Source organism: Oncorhynchus tshawytscha, linkage group LG18, assembly GCF_018296145.1.
Source record: "Oncorhynchus tshawytscha isolate Ot180627B linkage group LG18, Otsh_v2.0, whole genome shotgun sequence".
NCBI classification, from domain to species: Eukaryota; Metazoa; Chordata; class Actinopteri; order Salmoniformes; family Salmonidae; genus Oncorhynchus; species Oncorhynchus tshawytscha.
The window spans coordinates 3,209,455-3,235,012 of NC_056446.1; the positions used below are offsets into that span (position 1 = coordinate 3,209,455).

Sequence of the window (25,558 nt, forward strand, 5' to 3'; positions counted from 1 at the left end):
GAAATGTCATTACTTTTTGGATTTATTTGGTTCTGTACTCAATCTGGATTTATGAAACATACTCTATTTCTTGGATGTAGCATACGGTAGTAGTGGACGCCGCGGGAGTGTTTTGAGACTGGCCTACAGAATGACATTCAGTATTAAAATCTATTTGGAGGCAGCTTCTCTGTCCCGAATAATAGATCTGGTGCCATGTCAGTAAATTATGAAAATGATCATTTGAATTGCAAGCTCAGTGCTCTAAAGCCTTGTTTACACTGCAGGCATTAATGCTCAAGTTTTGTTTTGCAATTGGTTGTGTGTTAAGACAGTTATTTGCTGACATGTCTACACTAGTTGTCATAGTAAAGACCGGTGTGGGTGCAATGGTGAATGCTGATTGTGATAGAACGAAGAGCGCGACAACCAGTAATTTAGCAAGGTACGGTGATAAAGCCTGCATGGACGTTTCCCAGTTGCTATGGACATTTCGCAGTTGCTTTGAATGTTAAAAAATCATAGTTTAAGAACACATTTAAAGTCTTAAAGGATAAGATGATCCAACTTTCAAAACAAGTCCTTTTTGGCTAGCAACAGCAGTCAACTAAACTCAGCAAAAAAATAAATGTCCTCCCACTGTCAACTGTGTTTATTTTCAGCAAACGGTATAAATATTTGTATGAACATAAGTTAACTGAGACAAACTGAACAAGTTCCACAGACATGTGACTAACAGAAATTGAATAATGTGTCCCTGAATGAAGGGGGGAGGGGAATAAGTACTGCAGTGCATCTTCTCATGCACCAGATTTTCCAGTTCTTGCTGTGAGATGTTACCCCACTTCCACCAAGGCACCTGCAAGTTCCTGGCCATTTTTGGGGGGAATTGCCCTAGCCCTCACCCTCTAATCTAACAGGTCCCAGATGTGCTCAATGGGACTGAGATCCGGGCTCGTCACTGGCTATGGCAAAACACTGACATTCCTGTCTTGCAGGAATTCACACACAGAATGAGCGGTATGACTGGTGGCGTTGTCATGCTGGAGAGTCATGTCAGGATGAGCCTGCAGGAAGGGTACCACATGTGGGAGGAGGATGTCTTCCCTTTAAAGCACAGCGTTGAGATTGCCTGCAATGACAGCTCAGTCAGATGATGCTGTGACCTCCAAATCGATCCCCCTCTAGAATACAGGCCTTGGTGTAACACTCATTCCGTCGACGATAAACGCGAATCCGACCATCACCCCTGGTGAGACAAAACCGCAACTCGTCAGTGAAGAGCACTTTTTGCCAGTCCTGTCTGGTCCAGCGACGGTGGGTCTGTGCCCATAGGCAACATTGTTGCCAGTGATGTCTGGTGAGGACCTGCCTTACAACAGGCCTACAATCCCTCAGTCCAGCCTATTGTGAACAATCTGAGCACTGATGGAGGGATTGTGGTTTCCTAGTGTAACTCGGGAAGTTGTTGTCGCCATTCTGTACCTGTCCCTCAGGTGTGATGTTCAGATGTACCGATCCTGTGCAGGTGTTACACGTGGCCTGCTACTGCGAGGACGATCAGCTGTCCGTCCTGTCTCCCTGTAGCGCTGTCTTCGGCGTTTCACAGTACAGCGTCATATCCAATACCAGGTGCATCACACTCCATTCTTTGAATGATGCCGTGTCTGCATTACAATTATACACTTGTGTTCACCACTCCAGCTCCTAGGACAATGATTACACATTAACTATGCAATAGTCTAGAAACATGATTTGAGCAAAGGATGATTTGTAATTCATATATACAGAAAGACAGTACACTACACTTCCTATGCATATCTAACTCCCTTCATCTGCATTAATCTGAGGAGGTTCTCCTAGCCATGTGGACGATGGAAAAAAATGGCAGCAAAGTTTGTCACCAGAGCGGTTTAGAGCATACTATTTGCCTGTGAATAACCAGACCTTCATACAAACTTGCTATGCTGAATTCTTGATGCAGAACTGAAGATCCTGCCATATCCTGCCAGCACGCCCACAAGCGAGCCACTCAGGCGGATAATGATGCGTGGAAGACAGTGAGGAAGGAGATGGGATTAACAATCCAGGCTATTTGCCGAGACCGGCACAATAACGTAATGAAACAAGCAGGGAGCCGGTTTCGAACCCTCAACATTCTAGCCCGAAGTCCAGCACACTATCGACTGTGCCTAATGTATGAATTGGGGTTAACCAATTAAGGCTAAAACCACTTTATCAAATGGAACCTTTAACATGTGGAAAAGGGAAAAAGTATTAGCTTTTCACAAGCATAGCAGGATGGGCTATTAGCTGAGAAAAGGGCTTCAACCTTTAATAAAGTAGTGTCTTATAGCCGAGATGTGAGAACCCCCCCCAATCACCTTTCCACATCTACCTACACAATTAATGTTCTGAAAAAAGCAGGGGATATACACTGCTCAAAAAAATAAAGGGAACACTTAAGCAACACAATGTAACTCCAAGTCAATCACACTTCTGTGAAATCAAACTGTCCACTTGGGAGGCAACACTGATTGACAATACATTTCACATGCTGTTGTGCAAATGGAATAGACAACAGGTAGAAATGATACGCAATTAGCAAGACACCCCCAATAAAGGAGTGGTTCTGCAGTTGGTAACCACAGACACCTTCAGTTCCTATGCTTCCTAGCTGATGTTGGTCACTTTTGAATGCTGGCGGTGCTTTCACTCTAGTGAGACGGCGTCTACAACCCACACAAGTGGCTCAGGTAGTGCAGCTCAATGCGAGCTGTGGCAAGAAGGTTTGCCGTGTCTGTCAGCGTAGTGTTCAGAGCATGGAGGCGCTACCAGGAGACAGGCCAGTACATCAGGAGACGTGGAGGAGGCCAACAACCCAGCAGCAGGACCGCTACCTCCACCTTTGTGCAAGGAGGAGCAGGAGGAGCACTGCCAGAGCCCTGCAAAATTACCTCCAGCAGGCCACAAATGTGCATGTGTCTGCTCAAACAGTCAGAAACAGAGTCCATGAGGGTGGTAGGAGGGCCTGACGTCCACAGGTGGGGGTTGTGCTTACAGCCCAACACCGTGCAGGACGTTTGGCATTTGCCAGAGAAAACCAAGATTGGCAAATTTGCCACTGGGGCACTGTGCTCTTCACAGATGAAAGCAGGTTCACACTGAGCACATGTGACAGACGGTGACAGTCTGGAGACGCCGTGGAGAACGTTCTGCTGCCTGCAACATCCTCCAGCATGACCGGTTTGGCGGTGGGTCAGTCATGGTGTGGGGTGGCATTTCTTTGGGGGGCCGCACAGCCCTCCATGTCCTCGCCAGAGGTAGCCTGACTGCCATTAGGTACCGAGATGAGATCCTCAGACCCCTTGTGAGACCATATGCTGGTGCGGTTGGCCCTGGGTTCCTCCTAATGCAAGAAATTGCTAGACCTCATGTGGCTGGAGTGTGTCAGCAGTTCCTGCAAGAGGAAGGCATTGATGCTATGGACTGGCCCGCCTGTTCCCCAGACCTGAATCCAATTGAGCACATCATGTCTCGCTCCATCCACCAACGCCACATAGCACCACAGCCTGTCCAGGAGTTGGCGGATGCTTTAGTCCAGGTCTGGGAGGAGATCCCTGGGAGGAGGACCATCCGCCACCTCATCAGGAGCATGCCCAGGTGTTGTAGGGAGGTCATACAGGCACGTGGAGGCCACACATACACTACTGAGCCTCATTTTGACTTGTTTTAAGGACATTACATCAAAGTTGGATCAGCCTGTAGTGTAGTTTTCCACTTGAATTTTGAGTGTCACAAATTAACATTAGACCAGAAAACCGTGAGGCGCAAGCTAGGCGTTTGGAACTTTCCTAACCTAGAAAATTAACTTAAGTGGGACCATTCTGCTACCACATCCAAACCATCCTACTCATCACCCACTGAGGAATCAGCGACAGGGTTGATTAGCCTATCTTCCAGAACGTGTGAAAGGAAAATCCATCCTGTAGTTCTGTTCAAGACTAGTCATTGGAGCCACGGACAACCAACGACATTGTGACCTCATGTAGCCAATCAGAGAGAAGACCAACCACCTACCTTTCCACGGCGGCATCCCACAAATACATTCATGCTTTTACTCCAAGCTGGTGCCGGTTCGTGTGTTCAAAAATGTATCAATGATAAGTGTCCCTTACGGAACGGTGGGGGGTGTGAAGAGAAACCTTGTAACAAGCTGTCATTGTGTCACCTGTGTGTTTAGCCTGTGTTATTTAGTTAGCTAGTAATTCAATTAAACCAACTTGTATAGTACTGAATCATAAGGCTGGGTTTTTGCAGCTGCAAGGAGGATACGATGTAAAGTTAATAAGTTGACTATCAATTTAATAGATTTCTACCGTCTAGAGACGGTAACTTTAAAACCGCTTCCTCGGCACCCCAAATCCTAACATGATTCATTTAGAGTCGGCTAACAATTAAACAGTCCTCAGATAATTCAAGGTCACGTCACGACAGTGGTTTGTTGCTTTTAATTTCGGATCTTTTGGCCCATCAGACCTGGATGAATCTGATTTAGTACGTTTTTATTTTATTTTAAAGAACAGAAATTGGGCTTTCCGTCAACAATATTTATTTTGGTCTACTGCAATGGCTTGTTAAATGACAGATGTCAAACATGTATATTCAATTCCATTGACATGAGGTGAGATGTCCCTCTAAATGGTTCTTAATTCTAAATGATCCAGAAAGGTCGCCTGTAGTCTGACCAGAATATTGATCGTGGTTTAACCAAAGTTGCCGAATAGACAGTCTGCATCATCAACAAGGCAATCAAATTTTCACCACAAGTACTTCATTTTAAACAAGAATTTCATGCAATGCGCCAGAGCAATTCTTCCGCTGTTGGAAAAATTGGTCACACAAAATAAATTCTACACCCACGGCATCGGATTCACATGTGGAGGACTTCTGTGAAGGGCGCAGCTCTACTATACAAAGTAACCTACGCATTGACAGTTTAGGCCTACTTTTTTTAATTAGCATCTTTGGGAGGTTTATCCTTTACTGTTTAACTGCCAGATATTAGCAAAAAGGAATTTGTGAAATCTGAAGACGTTACATTAAGAGAAACACCCACACCAGTACAAATCACTTGAGCTGACAGACGATGGTAAGGATTTTGCACAAAGATATAGTTGCAGCTGATGTGACAAATCTGAACTACCCATTTTGTGCACAGCCATGTGAATGTTGTGTCTTTTCCTATGGATATACAAAACATTTCAGCCTTTTTTTAAAAAACTGCTATGACATTGCTGATTTAATAAACAGCTGCGAAGTTACACCGTGTCCACATGGCCAAATTTAGGTTGATACCAATTCATAAAAAATGGTAAAATTGCATGATTTGATAGCAAACCCGATCCCCCAAATGAATGGTTTTGACCAATAAAGTTGCTTCACTACACTGCTTGGTGTAACATGCAGCCAGATACTGAAAAGGCACCCGCAAAATAAAGTGTCATTTGCAGCGTGCATAATCATGGGCAAAGTCATTGTAGCCCATTACAAGGTAGGAAAAATAAGTCATCTTTCTATAGTAACCCAATTTAAATTCTTGAGATAAAAATTAGGCCAGCATGTCCATCTGTGGCAAAGTGCTCACCCAAATTAAAAAATGTAGTAACATTTTTTTTAAATATGAACATTAGCTAGCTAAATAAGGTTAGCAAGATGCTGCTACACTTGACCGTGGTATTTGTTCATGTTTAGCAACTCCCAATTAGCGCATTCCTCTAGGACAGGAAATTCCATTGAAAGCTGCATCAACTTCTGGGGATCCTGTCAACTGATCCTATTCAGTTTCAAACATCCATGCTGCACAGGCATCTGAACCATCCTTTAGGTTTAGTGCAATAACTGTTTTAAACACAAGAGGTCACTTGTGCCTGAATTCAACCCAAAACCAACAACTATTCAGTCAGTGTTAAGAGCAGTTGTATGAAACCAATCGGAAAGGCAAGCCAAGCTTGCCAGCCGCTCTTGATTTCCAGTCGACTGACCATCAGCTTGGCACAACACTGAACTGTAGCAAACCAAATGGATAACATTGAGTAAAAAGGTGTAGGTAATGCCAACATTAACCTTTTCACACACGAGTTCCAAATATCTTCAGTCGCCCCAGTGGGAGTTGATTTTATGCGCGTGATGTCAGAATGCACTCACCGTTCCAACATGTGGACATTTAACCCGCGCTGACCTCAGACCAAGGCACACTACCTGCTAATTTTCTAGAGGCCATTTCAACTTCTAATTTTGCCTCATTCATTCACAAAAGTAGCCCATTTTACTGTTTGAGACCATTTATATTTGAGAATTTAATGAGCCGGACAAACTTTCCTTCAAAAGAAAGCCCAAGCACTTCCCCAGATCAAGTATACAGTCCTTGCACGTTTATTGCCTTCCTTACAAATAACTGTGGACATGCGTGCATTCCTATCAAAGTGCCTTATTTTCTGTGTCACGTGTTGTCGTTTCTACTGTAGAGTACCGTAATTATAATGTACTTAGCGTTTTATTCATGCATTCTGATTCTTGCCTAGATTGTAATGGACACGTGTAAAACACTTTAAGGTGGTACTGAATATGAGCTAACATCATACAATGCAGTCAGGTTATCACGTAAGCGTCTGTCAGACTTGATCTCAACTGGAGTACCCCCATTGTCTTGAATGCACTGAAGTCGTTAGTTGATTTGAACACGGCATCAGAGTGTAAACTATGGTACCTCAGGGTTGCCAGATCAGACCCCCCTTTCCAGGGGTATATAGCTTAGAAAAACTGTCTGCCCCACCATTTATTGTTGATAAATTCCCAGATCTTAGTAATATTTCCTGCATCATCCTCTTCACAATACCTTCCCAAGGACTTAGCCCCCAATAATGGATTGTGCTATATCTTGCAACTCTGTTCAGCTTTCGTGCTACGGTTGTATTTGGGGAGGTGACAACAATTGGCGTTTTGTATAGTTACCTGTAAACTACTTGTCATGTGTACGCCGTAACAAGTACAAAGATTATCACATGCTGAAGTGGCCAAACTAAGTTAAGATCTCAGGCAACGGGCGCAGTGAACAGCATTCTAGGAGTTCTTGCTTGACAAACATGGCTGCCATACTTTCTATACTAGATTTACATGGCTCCCTTGTACCGCATCATACTGTAAAACAAGTCAACCTGTTATTTAGACTAGATGATAACGTTAATATTGATATATTTTACAAGCAAAGCTGGAATAAAGTTGTGAAGACCTTTATTTCTCATCAGTACAAAACATTGTTTAGATGCTTTTCAGACAACGCGGTTTAGAGTCGTTTGATGCAGCATACGTTCCGTTCCAATGATACGCTGCAGGGACCACTCAGTGATAACAAGCATGTGATCATACGCGCCAGAATCTCCCATAAGTGTTAAATTGGGTGGAGATCTGGTGACAGACCCCACATGGCTCACATCATTTTGACCACTCGACCTATGGATGGGGGGGCATAGCCACGGTAGCCAAAATAAATGGCCTGCCAAGCATGATAGGTTGCTAATTACTCAGGAACCACACCTGTGGAATAACACTTGTTTAGGCCCAAAAACAACATGTTACCCATTAATGATGAGATTCCACCGGGGTCGGGAGTCGCGGTCCTCGTTGAGGGTGGCCCAGCAGTGGTCAAGCACCAGCGCTACCTTGGGATCAGAGGACGTGGTCAGCTCCACCTCAAAGTGCAGAGGCTGTCTAAGGTACCTCACCACTGGATAGTCCTCCTCCTGGTGGAACGTGTTATACGAGGCGTCTGGAACACAGAACAAGACAACCGGGGGTCGTGTTCAGTGGGCACCATCTGAACTTGTCCATTAAGAAATGCTCGTTTATCATATCCTGTTGTGCCCCAATGAACACAAGCCATTTATAGCCAACACTATCCACCCCCCACTAGAGGCTTCTGACAAATTCCCAAATCAGCTCCTCACCGTTACTACATAGCCACACCTGTAGATCTCAGAACGCAAGAGTAATATATCACAAGGCTTACATTTTTGGGAATGGTTTTGTAAAGGAGACCTTCCAAGATTCTTTTAGAGGCTAGGGGTCAAGTTGAAATTCTGAATTTGTGCACGCTTACCCTGAGCGAGTCTCATTCTGACCATTAGTCGACCCGTCCCAGTCTCGGCAAAAGGCTCGTTGTCACGCGGCCTGGTCAGGAAGGCCAATGTGCGAGTGATGTTGGCCACATAGTAGCAGGAAACCTTTAACCTAAAAAGAGGGATGTAAGCAACTTCAATAGGGGAAACTTCAAGCAGTGGAGTGGACACTGGTAGTAGAGGCACATTTTCCCTGTATACAAAGTATTGAGCAATTGGTGAAGAAAAAAAATACCTATGAAAGCTAATAGCTACAATTGTGATGCGTAATGCACTTACTGATATTCCTCCTCTGAAGACGTCGTGGCATTCAGCTTCACCTCAAGTTCATCTGGCAAGGAGATTTCGTTCTCATACAGCATGACATTGTTGATAAACTATGTAGTAGAGGGGAATTGCTTATTACAGCCTGCAGAAGCAAACAGTCCGTAAATACACAGTACCCATCACCTCAGGGTAATAGTCATTTTACCTTCCTGGTGGTGCCACAGGAGTTCACAGTGAAGTGGAAGTAGGCGAAGCGATCGTCACTGTAGGTGGGACCACAGGCGGGGTCGCTCAGGGTCAGCTGACCGGGGTTCAGACCGGGAGCAGACTCCACCTTCACTGCCAGCGCAGTCATCGTTCCGTTAGAGAAACACTCTTGGAGGTGGGGGAGCAAAAGACAGGTAGCCATCAGACCTGGGTTCTGTATTTGTTACACTTATTGAGCTTGAACCAATGGAATAGCACCAAAAATGCAAACCATGCCCATCTGGCACTACCATTTAGACTCACGGTATTTGCAAGGAACCCAGGTTTGGTAACCATGTTAAACAACAATTTATCGTAAGTAATTGTTTGAAAACCAACCAGTCAGCGTTTTGAGGAAGCTGCAAGCCAGGGAAAAGTATTTGATGGTCATGTTGTTGTAAGGATTCAACAGAGCCACATCCAGTCTGCTCCTGACAGAGGACGAGTGAACCGACTGGGAACCAATGGGAGAGTTCATTAGTCCAATATTGTATGCATGTATACAGGGTAAGGAAAGCAAGGCTAGCTGCAGCAATTTAGCTTAACATGTTTTGGGAGAGCGTCGTACCTCAAACACTGCGTCCGGCGAAGAGAAGGGCAACGTGATGGTGAAGTCTGTGTCGCCCTCTGTTAAATACTGTTGAGCAAACTCATGGTTAAGCAGCCGCTTGCCAACCAAGACCACAAAAAAGGGCTCTTGGTTCCTGTAGTCCACAGTGATGTGGAAGTTCTCCTGATCACAGTTGCCAGTGACTGAGGGTGGCACTACAAGGACAAACAGGGTTGTGTTCATTAATTAAGCACAAAAAACAGGAAGGTACTACTTGAACTTGTCCAAGAAGAAACCCTTGTTTAGATTGCAAAATGTTTTGCTACGGTGGGACTGAATAAACATGATCCTGGCAAATCAGGAACAGGAAACTGGGTCCAAATACTCTAAAGCTTAACATTTTCTTTGTAGAAAGACCGCATAGGAAAACCCTACAGTATGGCTAGTTGGTCTTTCACTGACAATTTCCTTTCAGGGCAATCATTAACGAGAGGAAACCATTCAACAGTAGTTTGGCGTAGTCCAGAGGCATACCAATGTCCAGCAGTACAGCGTCCACAACGGCAGAGTGAGAGAAAGGAGCGTACTCTGGAAAGATGACCAGGCCGTAGATCAGCTGAAGAGTGAAGGTTGTGACACCTTGTTCCGCCCTTCTCTGTAGTGAAGTTAAAAGCATTGGTCAGCATTATTGTTGCAACAGAACTCTATTCAACATCAAGTGACAACTAAGTACATATGGGGACTATTAAAACAAACTATATACTTATAGTAATGTTGCCCTCATTCCTCTAAATCAAATGCATACAACTGCCAAAATAATGGAAACACTTGAGTAAATGAGGGATACAAAGTACATTTGTGCCATTATTTATATTTTGTTGGTGGCCCACTTATTAGTGCATGTACAAATCACTGCGTGTGGCTTTGCATTTAACAGAAACACACCTCCTTAAAGACCACCGGGTCTGAGAAGGGCACCTCCATCCTGAAGGTCTTCAAGGTGTTGTCCGGGGATCTTTGCTCTTGAACATTGAAGCCCCTGGCGTTGCACTCTGCAACAGTTAGCACCATGGTGGGAAAGGTGATGTTCAGCAGCTCCACATCAAGGTTGAAGGTCCCCAACTCAAGCACAAACACTGCCTGCTCAGGAACTGTGTCTAAGGGCGTGTCTGTTCATTGGCAAACAAAGGAAAACATTTTGAAATGCGGTACAATGGAAGTTGAAAATTGACATTTGTTATTGGGTAAGTCCAGGTATTGCCTCCCCGTTTCAGTACATTTTCTGTTTTGTGCCTAATGAACAACCCAGGAATCCCAAATTACCATAGGCACTATTTAACTAAACCAGACTCACAGTTGCGAACTTGTGGAGGCCTGGCCATCGGAGGTGTTGTGATAGGGAAGAGGACTTTATAGCTGGTGTTCTCGTGTGCGACCTCCTCGATCCACAGCAACTCAAGCATGGGCTCAATGGTGTAAGTGACGAAGTACTGGTCATCCTGAATATGGCTCTGTAAGGGAGACGAGTGATGCAGTCAGGCTGTAATACACAATTTGAGTGCAAAAACAGGTAAATGTTCCTTATAAGCCAGAATGTTAAATACAATTATTCTACCACTTGTCTTTTTGCCACTCGTAATTTAAGACACAATATCCAAAGGAAAGTATTGGTTACCAGACTTTAGAAAGCTGGTAGGTGTATGGTTGTCAACTTGCATTTCTGGCGGTGTGCATTTTCAAAGCAACTGACACGCAAAGTAAATAGCAGCCGAGTGTTGCTTGCATTCAGTTGACAGTGGCAAAGCTACCGCCTCCCTAAAAAGTCAGGTAAACAATACTTTACTGTGGATATTTGGTCTGAAATTTCAAGCGGCTAAAGGACAAACTGCAAAGACAAGAGGTAGAGCATGTTTAAGTGTAATTTTATGCAAAATTCTCAATTTTGCAAACCATTGTATATTAGCCTGGTTAAGCAAACAATTGCTCAATAAGAAACGTTTTACACAAGACAACGTTTCTAGGAGTTTACCCATGAGAGATGGCAAAGGGTTACTGCAAAGCACTGACAACTGCTATAGTATAAAGGGCTCTACAAATAAGACTTAGAAATTAAACAGGAACATTTTACTCATCCAATGCTGACCTTGAAGTAGCCGCCAACCGCCCCCACCGGAATTTCAACAATAATATGAGCCTCTGTGACTAAAACCGAGTAGTTTCTGGCAGCCATTTCCTCAATGTCCAGCCTCTTAGCGTCAATTCCCATGTACACCTCCAACATGGTGAAGGCATCAGAGGAGAAAAGTGGGTCTATGTGCTTGGGCATGTACCAGGTGATCACTTCTGGAGTAAAGGCCACTGCCTCTGCAGTGACACAAGAAGCCAAGTGCACATCAAAACAGAACATTTTGCAACTGAAAACTGTGCCATTATTTGGAAAAAGTTCACCCCAAAACATTTTCCCAACTGAACACTACATGAATGTCTTGTCTGGAGCCAATTAAGAACTGGGCTTATAGGATCTTAAATTATTTCACACTCAACCTGGTGTTGGACAAACAGCCGTGGCATCTACTCGAGTAACCAGCCACTTCTGCTCAAAGAAGGTTGAGGTTGACAGCACCCGCATCGGAACCCCAGCTACCTGTTCAGGGGGCAACCACACCAGGGCCGTGTTCAGTATATTACACAATACATGTATGTTTTGTTTGATCAAGTACATATTGATATCCAAAAACCTCAGTATACATTGGCGCCATGTTCAGAAATGCCTCCAAAACATCCAGAGAAAATGCAGAGAGCCACATCAAATAACAGAAATACTCATCATAAACTTTGATGAAAGATACAGGTTTTACATATAATTAAAGATGAATTTGTTCTTAATGCAACCGCTGTGTGAGATTTCAAAAAAGCTTTACGGCAAAAGCACAATATTCAATCATCTGAGAACAGCGTTCAGCCACAAAAGCAAGCCATACAGTTACCCGCAAAGTTGTGGAGTCAAAAAAAGTCATGAATAGCATTATAAATGCTGATCTTCGTCGGAATGCACTCCCAGGACTCCCACTTCCACAAGAAATGTTTGTTTTGTTCGATTACATCCATATTTATGTCCAAATACCTCTGTTTTGTTTGCGCGTTTAGTTCACTATTCCAAATACACAATACGCGAGCGCAAAATCCAGACAAAGTCAGAGTTTTTAAAATAATACATCTTCAATAATATTCCAACCGGACAATAGCGTATTCATTACAGAGGAAAAAGAAGGCACGGCGCGCCCGTGTGACCGCGTAGTAAACAACTGATTGGACACAGCCTGGTCCACTTGTTGAAACAGCTCTTATTTGACCCTCTTCCACAATAGAAGCCTCAAACAACTTTCTAAAGACTGTTGACATCTGCTGGAAGCCTTGGGAAGTGCAATCTGGCACCATAGACACAGCATATTGAATAGGCAATCACTTACATGAAACTACAAACCTCAGATTTCCCACTTCCTGGTTGGATTTGTCTCAGGTTTTCGCCTGCCAAATGAGTTCTGTTATACTCACAGACATCATTCAAACAGTTTTTGAAACTTCAGAGTGTTTTCGATCCGATACTACTAATAATATGCATATATTTGCATCTGGAACAGATTTACTCTGGGCACCTTATTCATCCAAGCTACTCAATACTTCCCCCCTGTCACCAAGAAGTTAAATCTGGGGTATTTCTCCTGTGTTATCCGGTGTCCTGTGTGGAGTATGCTCTATCTCTCCTCTCTCTTCTCTCTCGCTCGCGCTCTCGCCCAGGACCTGAGCCCTAGGACCAAGCCCTAAGGACTACCTGGCCTGATGACTCCTTGCTGTCCCCAGCCCACCTGGCCAAACTGCTGCTCCAGTTTCAACTGTTCTGCCTGCGGCTATGGAATCCTGACCTGTTCACCGGAAGTGCTAGCTGTAGAGATACTCTGAATGATCGGCTATGAAAAGCCAACTGACATTTACTCCTGAGGTGCTGACGTGTTGCACCCTCGACAACCACTGTGATTATTATTATTTGACCCTGCTGGTCATCTATGAACATTTGAACATCTTGGCCATGTTCTGTTATAATCTCCACCCCTCATAGCCTGGTTTCTTCCTAGGTTCTGGCCTTTCCAGTGAGTTTTTCCTAGCCACTGTGCTTCTGCACCTGCATTGCTTGCTGTTTGGGGTTTCAGGCTGGGTTTCTGTACAGAACTTTGTGACATCAGCTGATGTAAGAAGGGCTTTATAAATAAAATTTGATTGATTGGTCTCAGAGCGAGTGACGTTACTGATTGAAACGCTATCAGCGCGCACCCCGCTAACTAGCTAGCCATTTCACACCGGTTACACCCATCTATTCACATTGCGAGATATTTGGAGAAATAGACAAACATGCCTATATTTTCCCCCATAGGAAACAATGGGAAGGCCACAGAGTTCCAGTATTATTTTTGTTCTTTACATTTGTTGTTTACATTTTAACTATAAAACAATGTGAGAAGGTGTCACTGCCAACGAAGCAGGCATTGTGACGTTGAACAATAAACTGGGACTAGAACGTTCGGAAGGCGAGTTGGTGCTCAATAGAACTGATAGGAGCTGGCAGGGTGAAAAATGCACTAAAATAAGGTCTGTTTTCTTTCGCGATTACTTCAAACCGACGGCAAGCAGCTGGGAAATATGGCCAAATTATGAAACTGAGCTCCACGGCGGATGCAATGAACTAGTTTTTATCAGAAAAGAACATTGTTAAAAATGTCATGTGTCCAGCCTGCCATCTACATGGATTTCAAAGCACTCTCGTCTGAGTGTACCAGAGCTTAGAATAATTACTTTACCAGCGCTCAACACCCGTTGAATATGGCCGGTGTCAGTAAACATTGGGGAAAAAAATCGTAATTAAATTGTTTCCAGCAGCACATTTACAGTCACCAACGCTCTGGTTAACACGAAAACTGCCTAGCTCTGCTAGGGCGAGTAAAATGGTCAGAGTGGTTTCATTTGTGTCTGGAAGTAGCTAGCCAACATTAGCTTGGGTGCTTGACTGCTGTTATAAGGCCAAAACACTCAAATCAACCCTACTCTGCCATTTTTTTCTCTGAATGGAAACACCACAATATTAATCAAATTAATTAAGCCAAATTTCATCAAATGAATCCCATATACTATGTTATTACAAAAAGGTTTTAAATTATCTGGTAATGCCAATACAGAATGCTATCAAATGCTTCTCAAAGATGCCCTCTGGTGGTCAAACTAGCAATAACTTGCAGTAACTGAAGAAATGGCTGAGAATTAAAAGACTTGTCACAGAATGCTGCAGCAGCACGCAGGGTGTGCCGCAGTTTGACGCAACTTTTAAAGGAAGACCCACTGTACACACATGCATACGCACACGCAATCTACACACGTTCATTGTTGTATGGCAGTATATACATGTTGTATTGTAGATACAGTGGGGCAAAAAAGTATTTAGTCAGCCACCAATTGTGCAAGTTCTCCCACTTAAAAAGATGAGAGAGGCCGGTAATTTTCATCATAGGTACACTTCAACTTTTCCAGAAAACCACATTGTAGGATTTTTTATGAATTTATTTGCAAATTATGGTGGAAAATAAGTATACACACACACACACACACACACACATATACTTACACACATACATACACACCCACATTTTTTTTTATATATGTATATACACACATACATGCACATATACAAAATTCATACCCCAGAATAACAATCTACACTGATTTAAAATGTACACATACATAATACTAAAATGCTAAGAGAAAATAATAATAAAGTACAAATAATAATTATATGTACGCACACCTACACAGACACAAGCACTACAGAGGGCTGGTGGGAATCTAGTCGGGAGAGCGGCCCACAGCTAGACAAAGGCAGAATGGCACAAAACATGAACTTGCTAACCAGGTGTCTGCATCTGCCCCTTCCCAACCATCACCCCCAGTCCCCTGCAAGCAATAAATAAATTGTATGGTAATAAGAATAATGTAAGGATTGTAAAATAAATAACGAAACAAAACAAAAATGGGGGAATATAAGTATATCCATCCGAAAGTGTCAATGGTCAAACCTGGAAGTAAAAATATGCATCGCTCTGAGCACAGCCGGGATGAAAGTGAACGTAACGTTAAATGAGAGCTCTGACCGCCATCCATTGGTCTGCTCAGCATCTTACATGCTCGGTAGACCTTGTTGAGACCGTTTAATATGGTTACACCCATTATGGTAGAGTATGGATTCGAGTCCATGAGCAGACCCTAACACACAATGACAAGGCACTCTAACCTGTACGGGGGATTGGCGTATATTCCCGGATAAACTTCTCTGCGTCCAAAACCGAGGAGAGCCAAATCTTCTCACCGGAAGGCGGGGTAATTCTTAGTCTTGCAGGGAAGAGCAAGGCTGGGCGAAGATGGAGTTTATAGAGTTTGGTCAAGACATCTCTGTAGTCGGCGTGATGCTTTGCCACATCGGGCGCATAATCCTCATAGACACGGAATGGGTGCCCTTTATGTGACAGGTTGCCCCTCATTCGAGCTTCACGCAGGATAAGATCCTTGGTCTTGAAACTGTGACAACAGATGATTACTGGGCAAGGACGTTGGCCCGGTCCAGGCACTGGGACAAGGGAGTGATGTGCACGGTCCAGCTGGGGATCCGAAGCCAAAACATCCGATCCCATTGCATCCTTCAATAGCTTGGCGAAGAAGTCGTGGGGCGAGAGCCCGCCTCCACCCCCTCTGCCAGACCAACAACGCGAAGGTTATTATGTCTGGATCGGCCCTCCAGGTCCACCACTTTCACAGAAAGCCTCTGCACACTATCCTGCAATGACGTGCATAGCTTCTCGAACTTGTCAATTTTACCAGCGTTGAATTCAGAAGCTTTTTCAAGGTCCACAATACTCTGGCCATGCGAAGCGACCGTTCGAATGATGCTCTCGATTTTGGTGTCCAGTTCAGCAATAGTGGCCTTAAGATCCTCAGCTATAGCAACACGTAGCTCCCCCAAAGCCCGGGTGAGATCTGTAAGTGTCACGTTGTTGCAGGTGCCTCCCGCCATGTCTGTCTTGTTGTTTAGTGGGGAGAAGGCCTCCGCTGTGGATTTATTGTCCTTTGGTCACTTATTACTCGGCATTTTCATATAAAAAGTTACAATCTTGTATTAGAAAGAAACGTTTGTTGTAAAAAGTGCCATAAAATAGGTTAAATTATATTATTTCGCAAAAAAGTTGCAGGATCCTCTCACACATGCTAGCTCCGCTTAATTTAGTATCTTACATGTGTGATTTAACGAAAGTTTGATTTTGATACAACCGGTGACTTGAAAAGAACAACCGGATGGTCCTGCTTGAATTCACCTTCCTAGATACAGCAATCAACCGTAGCATTGATTGTTAAGAGGTTCCTTTGTCTTCCTCAACCTCGTTTTGGGATCGTGACTAATCGTGGACCCTGGCTGCAAACTAGAGGACCGCACGCTATGTAAATTCTTAACTCGCGTGCTTTATACCCCAGGGTAGAAGGGTGTGTTCCCGTCTTTATGACATGCTCTCTGGGTTCCTTGGGGTGTAGCCAGTTGCAAGGTATTAGAACTTACTATGATCTCGTTTAGACAACTAAAACCACTGTTTTTGTAACAATGAACTTTCTCTTTTGATCTGGATATTTTCCACACAACAAAAAGGATGTAAACATATACACATTATTGAAACTCTTCCAGTAACAATGTTTTCGTTATCACAAAATTGACATTCATTTTCATATTCCATCTATCATTGTTACCACCATTTTGGCTGAATAAATTTGATATCCTGTAGTTTTGGGCTGTGAAATCTTCCTATGTAGGGCACACAAACATTCCAGTCTCACACGCTAGAGACGAGAAGGGAGTTTGCTCCTGCATTATATCTTACGATGGGCGTGAGGTCATAAGAACCCCCTCCCCATCAATCCCTCTGTGGGAGGGAGAGATTTCTGTAGGACTGTGATCCACTGTAACCCGATACTCAGTCATGACACCGGGAAGAGAATGGGGATCCCTAATAAATACAAATAATTCTGGTAGGCAATTAGTGTTAGTACTTCAGCCTTCCCTGCTTTCTCTGCGGAGTCCCTCTACGGCTCCACACCACTCTCACTTTAGTGTCTTACCTAGTTATTATCTCATTTTGCTCTTTTGTAGCATTGGCAACAATACAAATATTTTGGTTGAACTCAAATATACCAATTGACAATAAACCCATATATTTTTTTAACTGTTTAATCTTTAAGTGATATCATAAATAAGAATGGAGTTGTCACACATGTAGTTAACAATATATGAAAATTACAACCAACTAATTGCAGCATTACCGCAGAAAGGAAAGTGGAAGGGGGAGAAAGTAAAGAACTTGTCTGTCGGCTCTGAATTAAAAAACGAAATTGGTGGTAGAAAATTGTGGAAAAGTATATCAGTTTAATCTAAGAACCAGAAAATTGACAGCTGTGCCAAAGCAATTTCAAAATTGATCTGGAAGAATCTAAAAAAAGATAAGAGGGAAAGACCATAGTAACACTGCAAAATGACTAGAAATCAATGTGAATGACAGGATGCAGTTGAAATAGCAACAGTCTTCAATTCTGACTTTTTTTTTACGCTGTCAAAGTACTGACACAGAACACCTCCCCACTGGTTTCTTGGGCTCAGCGCTAGGTTGAGTGTCATTCACTAAGGGAGATTTCTGAGTCAGAGGTGAACAAGGTGATTAGCTCACTAACAAACTCTTAGCCAAAGATGTGTTGGACTCTACCTTAACTACAGAGTCACTCATTGACCCCATTTACTAAGGTCACTAACACATCAATTGGTCAGGGGTCTTTCCAAGGCTCTGGAAGATGGGCATCTTTAAATCAGTTGATCCTGCTGACATGAGTAACTACAGGCTCATCCAATATACTCCATGTGGTGTTGAAGGTTGCTGAAACGTGTGTAGCAGAGCAACTGATAGCCCACCTCAACAACAGCTCCTTTACATTACACTCTGTGCAGTTTGGCTTTCAGAGCAAAACACTCCACAGAAACGGCCAACTGCTTTCTTCTGGAAAAGGTGAAAGTCCAAGATGGACAAAGGTGGCATTGTTGGGGCTGCATTTCTAACCCAAGGAAAGCTTTTGATACTGTTAACCATGAGGTTCTCATCACAAAACTGTCCAAGTTCAACTTTTCCCCTGATGCCTTGAAATGGATGAAATCATACCTTGAAGGCAGAACCCAGTGTGGCAATGAGCTGTCGCCCACTCTCAGCTATGATGTGGGCGTGCCCCAGTGGTCAATACTGGAGCCCCTCCTGTTCAGCCTGTACATTAATGATCTGCCTTCTGCCTGTACTGGGTCAAATGTAATGTAAAGAGCAAACAAGCTGCACAATAACTCACTACTGTAATGGTCCAGGTTACAAGGTGGCTCAGTGACTCATGTTTGCATCTCAATGTGAGAAAAACTGCATGTTCTACACAAAACGGGCAACTGATGCTACTGAGCCAGATGTCTGTATCGGGAGAAACTCCAGGTGGTATCCGATTTGAATTTTTTTAGTACCATGGCATCATACTTGATTCCACTCTCTCTTTTTAAAAGCAGATCACCATTTACAATGCCAAGCGTCTGCTGGAGTGATGTAAAGCTCGCTGCCATTGGGCTCTGGAGCAGTGGAAACGCTGGAGTGATGTAAAGCTCGCTGCCATTGGGCTCTGGAGCAGTGGAAACGCTGGAGTGATGTAAAGCTCGCTGCCATTGGGCTCTGGAGCAGTGGAAACGCTGGAGAGATGTAAAGCTCGCTGCCATTGGGCTCTGGAGCAGTGGAAACGCTGGAGTGATGTAAAGCTCGCTGCCATTGGGCTCTGGAGCAGTGGAAACGCTGGATTGGGCTCTGGAGCAGTGGAAACGCTGGAGTGATGTAAAGCTCGCTGCCATTGGGCTCTGGAGCAGTGGAAACGCTGGAGTGATGTAAAGCTCGCTGCCATTGGGCTCTGGAGCAGTGGAAACGCTGGAGTGATGATTCACTTTCACCATCTGGCAGACCGACAGACAAATCTGGCTTTGGCGGATGGCAGGAGAACACTACCTGACCCAAAGCACAGTGACAACTGCACAGTTATGTGGAGGAAGAATAATGGTTTGGGGCTGTTTTTCATGGTTTGGGCTAGGCCCCTTAGTTCCAGTGAAGGGCAATCTTAACGCAACAGCATACAATGAATTACATTCTAGACGATTCTGTGCTTCCAACTTTGTGGCAACAGTTTGGGGAAGGCCCTTTCCTGTTTCAGCATGACAATGCCCCCGTGTACAAAGCGAGGTCCATTCAGAAATGGTTTGTCAAGATCGGTGTGGAAGAACTTGAATGGCCTGCACAGAGCCTTGACCTCAACCCCATCGAACACCTTTGGGATGAATTGGAATGCCGACTGCGAGTCAGGCCAAATTGCCCAACATCAGTGCCCAACCTCACTAATGCTCTTGTTTGCTGAATGGAAGCAAATCCACGCAGCAATGTTCCAATATATAGTGGACAGCTTTCCCAGAAGAGTGGAGGCTGTTAAAGCAGCATATGGGGACCAACTCCATATTTTTGCGTATTATTTTGGAATGAAATATGCAATGAGCACGTGTCCACACACTTTTGGTCATGTAGCATACGTCACTCATTGCTTTAAGCCTCACCCTGCCACACCCACCAAATGGAAGCAAACGTACCTTAAAATCTGTTAAAGAACGTACAAGAACCTTTATGGAGAAACATGTCGTTCAGCACAAACTGTTCCGCAATGTTCCAGAATCCAATGCTATCAATTTTCAAAACATGCCTACACTGGCCCCCGTGTGAGACTAATGTAACCCACTCATTGATTTGTTGTCAAGTCTACATAGATGTGCACCGCTCACACATTTCGCTCAGCAAATAGGAGTGAAATTGGGCTCCCATAAAGATGTTCAACAATCTTGGGTAGAAGGCCAGGACATGGATTTCATCCGAATAGCTACTACTTGAGCTGTCAACCGTGAAACCTGGAACTGGGGTGTGCATGTTTTTATTGCATCTTTTGGGATTGAATTTTGAAACATACAATCTACCTGCAGTGAAGCCGCTCAACATTCACATTACATTCCAGTCATTAACAGACGCTCTCATCCAGAGCGACCCGCAGGAGTAATTGGGGTCAAGTGCCCTGCTCAAGGGCACATCCACAGATCCCCCACCCAGCCGACAAGGTCCGAACCTGCTACCTCTCAGCCACCGGCCCAACGCTCCCAACCGCCAGGCAACCTGCCGCCCCTCAACCATCCAATCCCCTTCTGAGTCACCCTCCCTGTGCAACCCATCCAAACAAGGACCAACCAACAAAAAGATCAAATAAAGCAACACAACGCAACACAAAAGACATCCAGGTCAACAATATTGAACACCGCAAGGCCAACTGTGTGTATGCATGTGTGGCACTATAAACATGTGTAACAGCCTGTGTGTGTGCTGTGTGTGTGTGCTGTGTGTGAGAGCTTGCATGGCATCAGCCCCAGGTATAGCTCCATGTAAGACACAACTCTGCCATTTCAATTTACACTACCATTTAAAAACAAAATACCCTCCTTATACGTATTTTCCATAAATTCTGGTATTTTCTCAAGCAGTACATTTGAGTTCAATCACAATATTTTTTTCTATATTTTACGGGGGATGAAATAGAAATTGAAACTAGCTCTGTATTGTCACACCCTGACCATAGTTTGCTTTGTATGTTTCTATGTTTGTTTGGTCAGGGTGTGATCTGAGTGGGCATTCTATGTTGTGTGTCTAGTTTGTCTGTTTCTGTGTTTGGCCTGATATGGTTCTCAATCAGAGGCAGGTGTTAGTCATTGTCTCTGATTGGGAACCATATTTAGGTAGCCTGGGTTTCACTGTGTGTTTGTGGGTGATTGTTCCTGTCTTTGTGTTTTGCACCAGATAGGGCTGTTTTGAGTTCTCACGTTTATTGTTTTCGTTAGTTTATTCATGTATAGCGTCGTCATTAAAGAAACATGAATAACCACCATGCTGCGTTTTGGTCCTCCTCTCCTTCACCACAAGAGAACCGTTACATGCCTGTTTAAAAAAGAGATAAGGTTTGATTGCCACTTAATTTTTGGTGAATTGAAAATCTGCATAAAGGTAAAATGGCAATTTTTAAACATGGGATGAGCTTTTACATTAACATATTTGTCATTTAGCAGATTCTCTTATCCAGAGCAATTTACAGGAGCAATTAGGACTAAGTGCCTTGTTCCAGGGAACATTGACAGATCTGTCACCTATTTGGCTCGGGGATTGGAACCAGCACTGCTAGGCTACCTGCTTCCCTTTCCTTAGTGATCCACTTGAGAACCATTTCGGTTGAAGTAAAACTTTCATAGAAGTGAAACCTTTAGTGAGAGGTTTAGTGCTTCAATATAAAAATAAATAACTCAGCCCACCCAGTTCATATTCCTTTTGTAGATAGGCAAGCTTTATCTTGTCTGACTTAGCGTCCCAGATAAGAGGGAATATTTGTTGCGTATATGATTTGAAAATCGAGTCATCATGACTAGGCAACGCCATAAGTGAGCAAACTGAGATGACTGAGTTATTCAGTGTAATTTTTCCATAAATAGACTGCTATTTATCTCTCAATGTTTTTTGTTTACAAATGTTTGTTCTATTGAAATTCATTGTGGAGAGCTCATTTATATGTTTTGTGATATGAATACCAAGTATGTCTACTTCACCTTCGGTCCATTTTATAGGTGAACGGCATGGTAATGTAAAAGTTGTCTTTTTACAGATCTAATACGTAATATGGTACACTTTTTAGTTTAGTTTATTAATTTGACCATTTAAAAAACACACATTTTTATGTGTGGTCCTCTTGAGATAAGATGGCTAGACAAGATCGAACACAGTATGGCAGTGAAATAATAAAACAGAGAAGAAGAACATCTCTCATCATTCCAGTTACATCATAGGGGTTATTCATACAGGCACAGATGACATCAAACATATTTTTACTTTATGTTTAAAGCTGCCCAGAGAGGACGTTGTTTTTATGGGCAGAGGCAACTCATTCCGTTCTGAGGCTCCAGTACACAAGAAAGTACCTTTCCCAGCATCACTCCTGAACATGTATAAGCACACATCAGCAACACCTGATCTGGTGCTGTGATTGTATGCATCCCTAACACAAGGAAAGTAATCACTTAGATATCTGGACGCAGGACCATAAATACTCCTGTAAACCAAACCTAGTCTAATCTGGGACACTCTAGCCTCAACAGGCAGCCAGTTGAGTTCCTGAAAGCAGCTCCTGCCTATGTGAGTACGTGGACTCACCTTCAATACTACCCTGATCAGCTTATTCTGGGATATCTGGCGCTTCCCCTTCATAAATGTAGGTTATCCCCCAAACCAGGAAGTACTTGCATAGTCAAAATGGCATTGAATGAGGGCAGTAGCTAGCACTTTCATGGAGTACCTATCAAGCAGCTTGGACTTTCTAGCCAAAAACGTAGTCCTGGCATTAACCTTCCCTAGCACCTTATTGGCCATGCTCACACCTCCCAAGCTTCCATCAAGGATACATCCCAAGTAGCTAACAGAGGTTTTAGTAGTCAACACCTTGCCCCCTAAATCCACACTGATTTCAGAGGACCTACTCAATTTAGGTCTGGATCCCAAAATAATTGCTTTAGTTTTCCGCAAGTGCAGAGATAGCAAATGGCTTAGAGATAATAAGCTAATGTTAGTAAGTTCTGTGCAATGTATGCTCTCCAACATAGTTTTAATTTTGTGAGACACCAGAAGCGTAGAGTCATCCGCATGAAGAAAAAGACAGCAAAAACAACCATCTTTCATTTCGTTAATATACAATAAAAACAGCACAGGTCCAAGCACTCTCCCCTGCGGAATGCCACGACTCATTGGTTTTGCCTCTGCCAGCATACTGACTATTTTGGCTGTTGCTACCTTTGCAAAAGAAAAAGAGTTTGGCTGAACCCCTAACTCTACATAATACTTTTTGACTTGGTTGCTTCCATACAAACCAGAACTGGTGGGCAGCTTGCTAACCAACTTGCTCGCAACAGAGGTAAAAAATTTGTTTTTCCATATACCATCTCCCCCGTGATGTTCAGTCCAATACTGTGTAGTTTGTTTTTGGTAGTACTACTACAGCCTAGTTCCTTAAATGATTTCCAAAGCTTTTTAGGGTCATTTTTATTCTCAATTATTTTCTCATCAAAGTAACCCCTCTTAGCTTCATCCATCCTGCTCTGTGCTTCATTTCTCTGACATTTAAATAGGACAAAATCATGCTGCTCTTGATTTTTTGTTTAAAGGCCTTATTCCTTGTGTAACAGTATAGCTTCCGTCCCTCTCCTCGCCCCAACCTGGGCTCAAACCAGGGACCCTCTGCACACAACAAGCACAGTCACTCACGAAGCATCGTTACCCATCGCGCCACAAAAGCCGCAGCCCTTGCAGAACAAGGGGAACAACTACTTCTAGGTCTCAGAGCGAGTGACGTCACCAACTGAAACACTATTAGCGTGCACCACCGCTAACTAGCTAGCCATTTCACATCAGCCACACTCACCCCCCTTTTGACCTCCTCCTTTTCCACAGCAGCCAGTGATCCAGGTCATGGCACCAATGTAACAGTATAGCTTCAGTCCCTCTCCTCGCCCCAACCTGGGCTTGAACCAGGGACCCTCTGCACACATCAACCACAGTCACTCACAAAGCATCATTACCCATCGCTCCACAAAAGCCACGGCCCGGCAGAACAAAGGGAATAACTACTTCTAGGTCTCAGTGTGAGTAACGTCACCGACTGAAACACTATTAGCGCGCACAACCGCTAACTAGCTAGCCATTTCACATCGGCCACACTTGCTTGGATAGATTCTAGAATCTCATGATTAAACCAAGGGCTAGATCTCTGCTTTAGCCTGACCCGTCTAATGGGAGCCATTACATTCACCACATCAAGGAATTAAATATTGTATACAGACTTAATTTTCTACTGTATTATTGACTGTATGTTTGTTTTACTCCATGTGTAACTCTGTGTTGTTGCATGTGTCGAACTGTTTTGCTTTATCTTGGCCAAGTCGCAATTGTAAATGAGAACTTGTTCTCAACCTGCCTACCTGGTTAATTAAAGGTGAAATAAATTTAAAAAAGGAATCTACATTTAAAGACTTCCCAGGCACTGTCTACAACTTCACTATCTAGCACAGGTGACCAGTCAATTTTACCCACTTCCTCCCTAAACTTTTCAACACAGTAGTTTTTGAGTCCTCTGATTCTAATAGTTTTGTGACACTTAAATATATCATCTTTAAAAATCCTCCTTATGCAAAATGTAATAAAAGGATCACTGATTCCATATACTATTACTCCAGTCTGCAATATTTTTTATTTTTCATACACCAATATTAAGTCAATAGTACTTTGCACTGTTTCAAATATCCTGGTGGGATCTTTTTTCATTTGGGTCAGAGCAAGTGATCTACAAAAGTGCATAAATACATTGTTTGTTGGGCTATTCTTTTTGCAGAATCAGTATTGAAATCCCCTAACATAATGATTTCCTTCAACAGGGACAACACAATTTCAAGAACTTCATAGAATGCATTCTGCTTGGGCGGCCTTTTTTATTTTGTATTTTTTTATTTCATCTTTATTTAACCAGGTAAGCTAGTTGAGAACAAGTTCTCATTTACAACTGCGACCTGGCCTGTAACACACCCACAACCAAATCGGCTTGGTTTTGGGAAGGCAGATATCCAGCCAGACAATCTCCAGATCAGCGCTTAAATCTGATGTTAAAAGCAATGTCTGATCTTACAAACGCACATATCCCTCTCACCATTCCGATCCTTCCTGACAACAGAATAATTACCAATATCAATTTCTGAGTAACAAACAGATGAATCATCCCCCATCACTTGCTTCTGGTCGCCTCCGCTCCGCTGTGGACCCCGCTTCTCCAGTGCACTCTCCACCCTCGGTAAGTCCTCTGGTCCCACTCCACCTTCAATGCTCACACACCCCATGGGTACAGCACACAGACAGCAACAGTAAGCTTCATTGACACCATGTCCAAAGCTAGGATCGCTGCATTTTAGATGAATCCACTGCGCGTATTCCAAACATACCAAAACTTTGCTGTTACTGTTTATCAAACGTTCGCAAGAGGAGCATGGGTGCATAGGCCGTTTGATGGGGTTCGTGATAAAGTG

The 25,558-nt window shown here is 43.5% G+C and overlaps 1 protein-coding gene across 1 annotated transcript in view; it reads right to left on the reverse strand.

Annotated features, from left to right (window-relative positions):
* Positions 1-11,941, reverse strand: part of LOC112219756 — a 466,516-nt gene extending 454,575 nt beyond the window's left edge. The window contains exons 1-11 of the mRNA XM_042300493.1: positions 11,764-11,941; positions 11,363-11,583; positions 10,574-10,730; positions 10,165-10,388; positions 9,754-9,874; positions 9,238-9,434; positions 9,009-9,123; positions 8,629-8,798; positions 8,436-8,533; positions 8,138-8,268; positions 7,618-7,807 (exon numbers count right to left, since the gene is read on the reverse strand). Of these exons, the coding sequence (XP_042156427.1) occupies positions 7,618-7,807; positions 8,138-8,268; positions 8,436-8,533; positions 8,629-8,798; positions 9,009-9,123; positions 9,238-9,434; positions 9,754-9,874; positions 10,165-10,388; positions 10,574-10,730; positions 11,363-11,583; positions 11,764-11,941 (1,802 nt within the window). The remainder of the gene's footprint in view (positions 1-7,617; positions 7,808-8,137; positions 8,269-8,435; positions 8,534-8,628; positions 8,799-9,008; positions 9,124-9,237; positions 9,435-9,753; positions 9,875-10,164; positions 10,389-10,573; positions 10,731-11,362; positions 11,584-11,763) is intronic.
* Between the last annotated feature and the right edge of the window lie 13,617 nt (positions 11,942-25,558).